Genomic DNA, 10000 nt, shown 5'->3' with positions numbered 1-10000 from the left:
GTTTAAAGATTTGTAATGTTGTTTATACAGATATAATGTATGTGATCAGAATGATGGAAACATATGTTGTTTTGCAACAAAAATATCCGTTGCCATAGAATGCCAAATAATTTCTAAAAGCTTCATGTTTTTCTTCTAATAGATCAATAGATTAAAACATTATTTTTAGAATAAAAAATCATTGTACAAAATATTTAGGGACTATATTTTTATTTTAGATTCTGAAGTGTATTACTTTTCAAATTTTGACTTTATTATTTTCCCTTAAAATGTTTACGCGATGACCCTAACTGATAATTACTTTATTCTCAAAAAAATCCGACTCCGACAAAATTTGCTTTATATTGGGAGAAATCATCACTAAAACTATTGAGGTAAAAAACTTTTTATACATATTTCTTTTTCCTGAAAGGAATCATTAGACCATAATTACAAGCAACCTCTGACACATCCGTGTTTTTTATAACACAGATTCTGGTCTAGACTTGAATAAACTTCATCCAACGTTTTTGTCTTGAAAGATATGCATACATTTTAAACCAAAAAGCATGGTTCTATCTATAAAAAGAGACACAAAGTGAGTTACAAGGTCCATCAGATAAAAACAAAACTAATCGACAAGCTGGCCATTAACTGAGGCTGGAAAAGATCTTGGCAGGAAGTGAGAGCTAAACTTTAAATGAAACTTACACATGTCTCTTCTTCTCTTCTTGCTTGTGCTTGACCTGACAACAAGAGAAGTATTTGCATACTCGGAGCGAGTAATATAATGAACCTTCTCCAAAAATTAATTCAGAAAAGTAAGTGGAGCAGGCACATATGTTGATAATATTCTACATTGTCCACTGGGAATTTTTTACCCACTTCATTTCTTCTCCAAAAAGCTGGGAGATTTAGAGTTTGTTAGTAAAACAGCGAGCAGGTATAGAAGAAGATATCCAAGCCAGAATAAGGAAAGCTCAGCAGTCTTATGACATCTTGTCGCCTGTATGAAAAACAACAGCCGCCTCTAACGCAACTAAACTGAGAACATTAATTTATTTACGATCTTAAATCGGTTCATCTTATGGCTCAAAAATTGAAAGAGCCACATATGCTCTTACTCATAAAATTCAGACCTCCAAAAAGAAATTCCTCCGCAGGATTTTGAAAATAATAATAATCATTATCATCATCATCATCATCATCATCATCATCATCATCATCATCATCATCATGGCTTATCCTCCTGGGCGTGGCCTCCGCAACTGCCAACCGAAACAAGCTTCTGTCCTGCAATATCCTTCCACATTCAGTCACAAGCTTATTCATCAATTCACTGATGTCTTTACCATCTTCTTCTTGGTCTCCCTCTCCCTCGGTCACACCTTGAGAGTAGCAGTTAGTAACGCAACCAGTCAGTTCCTTGATTAGAGCCCCCAAGTGACACGAAAGGCATACACGGCAGTGTAACAAATAAAAGAATCGATAGTAGCAAATCTGACCTGGGAAGCTACAAAGACAAAAGCCAAGAACAGAAACAAATAACGGACACACGTGTTCCGCAAGAAGCTGAGAGCATTAAGTCCACTAGAGTCCATGTGTTGAGTGTGTCCAACGACATGACATAAAAACTGTCGCGACTGTCCGAACCATCTTGCAAAGTCAAGTGGAAACTCATTGGAAAAAAAGTAGACCCAATGGAGCAAATCACTGTATCCAAGAAAGGTGTTCTCGAGCTTATGAGAAACCTCAATGAAAATAAGGTCTCTGGACCAGATGGCATATCAGCTAATTCTTAAAAACGTTCTGTAACGAGTTGGCACCCATCTATAAATTCATCTACCAAGTCTCCTTGGACCAATGTCGAGTTCCTGAAGACTGGAAAGATGCCCACATTATACCGATATTTAAAAAGGGCGACAAACAAAGTGCTGAAAACTATAGGCCAGTTTCTCTCACATCAATATCATGTAAACTGTTGGAACACGTAATATGTAGCAATATCATGAAACACCTTGATAACCACAACGTGCTGACTAATCTCCAACATGGCTTTCGCAGACATCGTTCATGCGAGTCACAACTGATCACGATTTGAAATGATTTTGCTAATATAATTAATAAAGGGGGGGGGGCAGACCGATGCCATTCTACTGGATTTCAGCAAAGCATTTGATAAAGTTCACCGCCAAAGCATCTTAAACAAGCTTGATCATTATCGGATCTCAAAAACCACCCACGTATGGATTAAATCATTTCATTCGATTCGATCCCAAAGAGTCATGGTTGAGAACAAAATGTCATCATCAGTTCCAGTCCTATCGGGTGTACCTCAAGGAACAGTTTTAGGCCCACTTCTTTTTTTTTTATTTACATAATTGATATTCCGAATAAAGTATCAGAAGGATTTTAAAAACATCGATTTCTTTCGGACGACACACTTCTTTATAGGTAACTCCTAGCGTCAAAAGATTGCAATATACTTCAAAAATATCTGGACAGGCTACAATCATGGGAGAAAGATTGGGAAATGGAATTCCACCCAAAGAAATGCCAGCTAATTCGTATCATGAACAAAAAGAAAATAATAAGATCAGGTGATTATATACATGAAGAAACATTAGAGACAACGCAAAAAGCTGAATATATTGGATTAACTCTTGACAGCAAAATGTCTTGGCAGCATCAGATCGATAAAGCTTGTAAAAAAGGCCAATGCAAAACCTCGATTCTTAAGAAGAAATGTACAAAAGTGTCCAGGGAACATCAGGGAGCCAATTTTAGATTATAGTGCATGTGTAAAAAAATCGGATGTAACATCTCTAGAAAATTCAAAACAGAACATGTAGGTTTGTTTGTAACAACTACAGGAGGACTGAAAGAGCATAAACTGGTCGTCATTACTTGAAAGACGCACTATACAAAAAGCTAAAGTCCTCTTTAAGGCGCGTCATGGACTGACAACGACCCCAATTGATCGCCTTATCCCAAACAAAAGAAAATAGCACTCAACCCAGGTCCCGCTGTCACGATTTAATGTTCATCTCAACTCATGTTTTCCAAGCACCATCCGAAAATGGAATTCTCTGCCCGAAAATATTTTTAGAATTAATGTCCAAATTGAATTTGGCAGAGAAATCAATAAAATCAAAATTAAAGCCTAGGCATGTCCATTTGAACTCACCGTATTCACAGTCATGATTATCTTCGATGCACGGAGTTGCGACTAAATGACAAGATAGTAGGGGAATTAGGTCCAAAAAACCCTTGAATTGTGCAATCAGGGTTGAAAGCATGAAATTTACATATGTTGTAGAATATGAAAAATCCTATAATTTATGATATAGAACCACTCTGAGAAATCAGTATTAGTTGAGATACAAGGTTTTTTAAGATTAGAAAATTTTGAAATGGACGACAAAAATTTCTTTCATTTTTTTTGTGTAAACATTCGAGGCAAGCCGACCCAAGGTTGTTTTACGTCATCCTTTGGATTCCCATTGGTGACTATTTTTAGCGTCGAAGCGGATGTTTTCCTTTCCCTTTACTTTCGATTCACGAACCATACAAATATTTAATCGTAAATATTATTCAATTTCACTTGTTTTAACGGACGTCTTGCGAGCAATATTCTAAAATATAAGATTTTTCTGCATCTGATTTAATTAGTATAATCAATTGCTCTAAAACGGATGGGCAGATGGACAGGCGAGCAGAGGGGTAGACACAACAGACTAGCAAAACACAGCTCAATAAATTCCGAAAACCGGTGTTGACAAAGGACAGTGCTCCTTCTCCCCTCCTCCTTTCTTCTTTTCTTTCCAAAAATACTGCTATAATCATTTTACGTGAGTTAAAACCTATTTCACTCAAAATTGATGCCAGTAAAGAGTCGGCATACCACTTAAAGTATATAAGAATGCTATAATTATCATCATCATCATCAACCACGATGATTGTGGCAAGTTATTTACTTCACGTTATTTACCGCAATGGGAGAATGTTCTATTTGTACTGTTGTGTCCTTATGTAAGGCACTGCAAGCATTTTTTTTCAGAAAGAACGAAAGAATGAGAGAGAGATATGAAAGAATATTGCACATGCCTAATAAAGGAATGCGTTTGCATGCTTTCAGATACACATACAATGGCAAAAAGAACTGCTCCCAGAGACTGGGACCAGTGTTTGATATGCCAACAAGATAACACAGACCGATTATATGTCCCTCTAAGTCGAGGAGGTATGACAAAGGGCAAGGCTATGAAACTCTTTTTGAAGATTTAACACAATTCAATTCTTTGGTTTGTGCTGAAAACAAGTTGGATGTAGCTATTTTTTCAAATTCATCAGAAAGAAATGAGATTATTGAAGACTTAAAACAAAATTATGCTAAATGGCATCAGTTAGCTACCGTAAATGGTTACCATAATGTCGTGTAACATTTGATTCAACAAAATTAGGCGATTAGAATTAAAGGAATCTAAAAGAAATGCCCCACAAGAATTCCAAACTTCGTCATTCGACTTGGAGGAGTCACCGAATGAGAATAATGAGACAACGTTCAAAATTAGAGTTTGGCTATAATAAACAAACGTGCTTTTTTTGTTGTTGTAAAAACATGGAATCGGGAGTTTTCCATTCTGTAATGACAACAGACATGGAAGAAAATATGCGTGAAATAGCGTTATCTATCAAAGATTCTGATATGTTGACATTTATCGCCGGAGAAGATTTAGTCGTCCGGGAGGCACACCAACATAAAATTTGTCATGCGCGATACTTAAAAAACAAGCTTTAAAATATGTCACTGCTGATGATAATGATGATGTCACAGTTCTTGAAAGATGTCGAGATTTTGCTAGCATTATATCTTTTATAGAAGAGAACCCTGCAACAAAGGTGGCGATCGATATGAACCACTGTGGAGCTTATTTCCAGAATTGTCAAAAGTGTCCCAAAAACTCATCAAGTGTTCATGTAAGAGAGAATGTATCGACACCCGATGCAAGTGTTTAAGGTCCGTTTGCCTTGCACGGACTTGTGTAGATGCGGGGGTCTTAGGTCAGTACAGTAATGAGTAAAATTCTCTCTCTCTCCTTCTCTCTCTCTCTCTCTCTCTCTCTCTCTCTCTCTCTCTCTCTCTCTCTCTCTCTCTCTCTCTCTCTCTCTCTATCTCTCTCTCTCTCTCTCCGTCTCTCCCACTCGCTCCCTCTCCCTCTTTTATCTTCTAGTTACAACACGATATAACCATCAGTTAGCTACCGTAAATGGTTACCAGTGTATGTAAAGTTTTAGAGCGCACATTGTCTTATCGTTGTTATTTCCTCGGATAAGTAATGCTATATAGGAAAAAATAAAAGTGCTAAAAACGCACTGTTATGATAAATTGCCAGAGTGGTTCTATATCAGGTGTTATTTATACGGGTCTTAGCTACCTATATGCCAATTTTCAGGATTTCAACCCCAATGTGCACGGTTTTAGCCTAATTTTTCCCTAATACAATGAATATGAAGAAAATATATTTTTTACGCAGTTATTTCCCTTGTTTAATATAGCTGTAATAGGTAAAATCTTTGGCCTTAAACCGATACGTTATGATTGATTGCCAGAGTGGTTCTATATCAGATGTTTTTTCTATGGGTCTTAGCAACCCGTATGCAAATTGCCATGCTTTCAACCCGAATTTGCACGGTTTTAGCCTAATTCCCCCTACTAAGACGAGACTGATTTGTGCTAGTGCGGCATAAGCATTTACCTTATTGCATTAAATATAATATACGCTTATTAATATTAAAATAATCGAAAATGTTACTGCACCTAATTGTGCATTTATTATAGACAAAAAGTAAATATTTTTACGTAGGTGCATGAAGAACAGTATCACTTGGAAGTGCCCGGCGTTGTAAAGATGATCGAGGTCCGGAATGATGCACCTTACTACGTGACTGGGAACAAACCATTTCAGATTTACAAGAAAGCGTCTTGGATAATAAATAGTACTGAGGGTCCAAGTTTTTATGGTAATATTTGTTTCAAAACTCCTTTTCTATCTAACTTTAACCCATCACCGTGTTTAATGGTGTATCTTGTCTTGTGGTATGACACTCGCCTTTGGATCGGAAGGTCCCTGGTTCTGAGCGGCGCACAGTTGAGACTCCTTGGATAAGGTTCTTTACTCACATTATCTCATCGTGTATACGTGTAAAATGAGTGCCTGGCCGTTAACAGCGTTGTCTCTGTCCGAAAAAAAAAATTGTAATCACGCCAAATAATGTTCTACATGTTAAATGTTGCTGTTGGCTTGGGACCCTTTGTAAAGCTCTTTGAGCACTTTCAGTGAATATGCTCTATATAAATGCTCGATTTTACACCCCCCCCCCTCGCCCTACACACTCATACACATCACATGCTCTCACCAACTTACTTATATTGTCCTTTATCAATCATACTTGTGAGTGCCTCCAGCGCCTATTAACTTATAACCAATTTTTTAAACAGATCTATCTGACATTATTGTATCCGGTTAGAGCAAAATCGAACCAGCCACTGTCTATATCACTTAATGTTACTTATTTACTTGTCAGACAATCACGTTATTGTGGTCTCGTTACTTTAATGGAAACACTCTCAAACTAATAAAAATTCTCTATTACGAAAAAAAAATTAATTAAAAAAAGATAAATAAATAAAATAATAATAGTAATAATAATAATAATAATAATAATAATAATAATAATAATAATAATAATAATAATAATAATAATAATATAATAATAATAAATAATAATAATAATAATAATAATGATAATAATAAAAAAGAAGAAGAAGAAGAAGAAGAAGAAGAAGAAGAAGAAGAAGAAGAAGAAGAAGAAGAAGAAGAATGTTGATGATGATGATGATGATGATGATGATGATGATGATGATGATGATGATGATAATAATAATAATAATAATGATAATGATAATAATAATAATAATAATAATAATAATAATAATAATAATAATAATAATAATAATAATAATAATAATAATAATAATGATAATGATAATGATAATAATAATAATAATAATAATAATAATAATAATAATAATAATAATAATAATAATAATAATAATAATAATAATCTGCGCTCGGTTATCAGACTTTGAAACTTGCGCATGTCATCAGCATCTCTTGCCAGTTATAATGTTACAGACATTGGTGGCAACCATTTTTCGTTCCTGTTTGTCTTCTAACCCCGTTCATTTGTAGAGCTCTTGGTGCACTTGGTAAAATTTGGCTCTTATGTGAACACGAAAACCAAACGGAAGTCAGAGACTCCTATGGCCTTGATGTTGGTCTTTCGTAATGTTAGGACTACTGAAAGCAGTCAGAGACCAGTAAATAATATAAAGCGTCGTCAAAAATATGGCGGCCATTGTTAGGAGATTTTTGGCAGAGTTTTGAATTTCGTTTATCAGGCCTGCAAATAAGTACACGTCGGTTTGGTAGAATCGCTATAACGTTTTACTCAGCGTATACTATTTTTTTTTTTTTTAAACTAATTTGGAGGTCTGATAACCCAAATTGTTATGGGCTCGTTATTGTAATCGCAATACTCTCAAACCAACTCAAAGTACTTTCCATTACAACAATGTTAGACCTGCAAATGTGCGCATTTACCCTTTAAATCAGACTGGAGTAACTGTTTAAACTCGATATTTAGATATTTATGGTATATGAAATTAGATTTTAGATATGCTGATTTTTGTTTAATAAATGCTCAAACAGCTGCAACATTTTTTTCAGCTGAGATGATGCACCAATTAAATTCTTATAATTGTCTAAATTTTTATTTCAGATCCTATGATATACTCACATTTGACCCCTATTATACCAGAAAGCATGTGGATACGTCATTTTCAACTACCTTTGGATCAAACGAGACATAAATTCGGTCTACATATTGTGTACAACAGAAAATTTATACATCAGTTCTTCAAGCTACCGTCGCCCTTTTGTTCTTACGTCCGGGACCAATCAGGTGATATTTTCGCAATCGCAAACACGAAAACAATAACTAATAATAGAGAATTAAGATGAGAAAATGTGGCAATTTCCGTTATCGACATGTTTGAGTTGTTTCAGGTTTTTAAAGGTAATCAACCGCCTCAGTCCGGTAGTATGTCGAGGTGAAATTGGTACTGAAAATGTTTTAAAAGTCTAAATTATAGGGAAATTCTATATGAATCAATGATCTCAGTTCAGAAGAGTGTGTCATGTTTCTCAAACAACTTCAATTTTATTTTTTCATTTTTTAATATAATCATTTTTACTTCAAATACGATTTTTGAAATCCGGTTCACCACGACAGAATGTTGAATGTGATAGGTCACTTTCTGATTTCTCATCATCATCATCATCATCATCATCATCATCATCATCATCATCATCATCATCATAATAATAATAATAATAATAATAATAATATAATAATAATAATAATAATAATAATAATAATAATGACGATAACAATGGTGTTGAAGAAGAAGAAGAAGAAGAAGAAGAAGAAGAAGAAGAAGAAGAAGAAGAAGAAGAAGAAGAAGAAGAAGAAGAAGAAGAAGAAGAAGAAGAAGAAGAAGAAGAAGAAGAATATGTCTTTTTTCTTTTTACATCATTCAACAGAGAACATTCGCCCTGTGGTCTGTTACTTGCAACAGGAATCCAAGTCTGAATTTATGAGTTCTCCAGACATCAAGGCCATTCTCCAGGAGGCGTCTACCTTCGCTGCTTACATTTCCTGGATGTCAAGGGACGGAAAGTATCGATGCCAGCCTCTTGGTCAAAACTGGTACCGGGAATGGTGGAAAGAGGTAAGACGAAAGAGAAATGAAAATAGTGGTGATAGTGAAGATGATATTATATTTTTCGACTACATCATTGATACAAGGGTAGACTGTAAAGTATTGGTGCCGCTCTTGCATTTTAAAAACTATGATAGATACGAAATTGACAAAGGTATTTTTTAAAAAGCTTAGTTTATGTCCTTTCGTTAATCACTTTAAATCTATGCATAGTCACTGTTCCCTTCCATAGAGAACCTTCAACGGCAGCAGCAGGAGATATTGGCTCCCACTACCTACACCCTTATTATCCCGTTTTCCATATAGTCGGTCAGACCTTACATCGGATCTCCGCCGCCCATATACGAACCCCGCTTGTGGGAAAATATTCGGCACACCCGGCTTAAGTCTCAAACAGCACAGAGACATGATGTCTTTCAACACCGGGTGTCAATACGCGGTCTTCTATGGACCTGGATGCAGAGCCCAGTCTGTGCCTGCACCGGCGACCAGGCAGGATGCAACGGCTTAAGCCTTCCCAGCCACGTCAGCGGTCGAAGCTCTGCGCGTTTACGCAGCAGGAGTCGTCTGGGTCACTTTACTCCTACCTGCCAGAATTCTTCTCCTACCTACTAGGAGGCTTGGTTCCCAATCCGGCTGCACCATTGGTCCAAGTCAAAGGAGGTGCCGAGTTCTCACATCTAGGTTTTGCCAAGTACCCACGATTGGGCCTCGTACTCCATCCAGCAAGGATGTGCCGCGCGCTCCCGTTCCTCCAGGCCCCTGATCCCCCGACCACGACCCTTTCAGTACCGTCATTTGGGACTCGTATTCTCTGCCCCCACAGGAGTCTTGTCTCCAGTACGTCCTGGCCCGCAAAACCAGAGCTCCACGGATGTAGCCACCGTCCTCGCCTTGCGGCTGGACATGCGGTGCCATTGGTCCGCCTTACCGCTTTAGGTTGAGGCTATTTTGGGATGGGATAACAGAATGGAGGGGTGTCCGGCCAACGGTGGCTAGTTAGACTGTCCGGCGAGTGGTGTGATAGCCAGACCTGGGTGTCCGGTAATCACTGGTCGTGAAGCGGCTTACCAGACGAATGCCGGGGATAGGGGTTTGAGACCCTATTAGGGCGCCGAATTGGATCACTATTCGCTTCGCGCTTACCCCGTCAGTACGACGTTAGGCGCCTGA

The 10000-nt window shown here is 37.1% G+C and overlaps 1 protein-coding gene across 1 annotated transcript in view; it reads left to right on the top strand.

Moving 5' to 3' along the window:
- LOC144974164 (uncharacterized) overlaps nt 1–10000 on the top strand; it is a 28429-nt gene that overhangs the window by 2992 nt on the left and 15437 nt on the right. The window contains exons 3-5 of the mRNA XM_078917082.1: nt 5847–6003; nt 7825–8007; nt 8649–8836. Coding sequence (XP_078773208.1) covers nt 5847–6003; nt 7825–8007; nt 8649–8836 — 528 coding nt within the window. The remainder of the gene's footprint in view (nt 1–5846; nt 6004–7824; nt 8008–8648; nt 8837–10000) is intronic.

Source organism: Berghia stephanieae, chromosome 5 (assembly GCF_034508935.2).
Source record: "Berghia stephanieae isolate SIO BIC M18660-M18661 chromosome 5, UCSD_Bste_1.3, whole genome shotgun sequence".
NCBI classification, from domain to species: domain Eukaryota; kingdom Metazoa; phylum Mollusca; class Gastropoda; order Nudibranchia; family Aeolidiidae; genus Berghia; species Berghia stephanieae.
The sequence above is the reverse complement of the archived record's forward strand: the minus strand, read 5'-3'. Positions and strand labels throughout refer to the sequence as shown.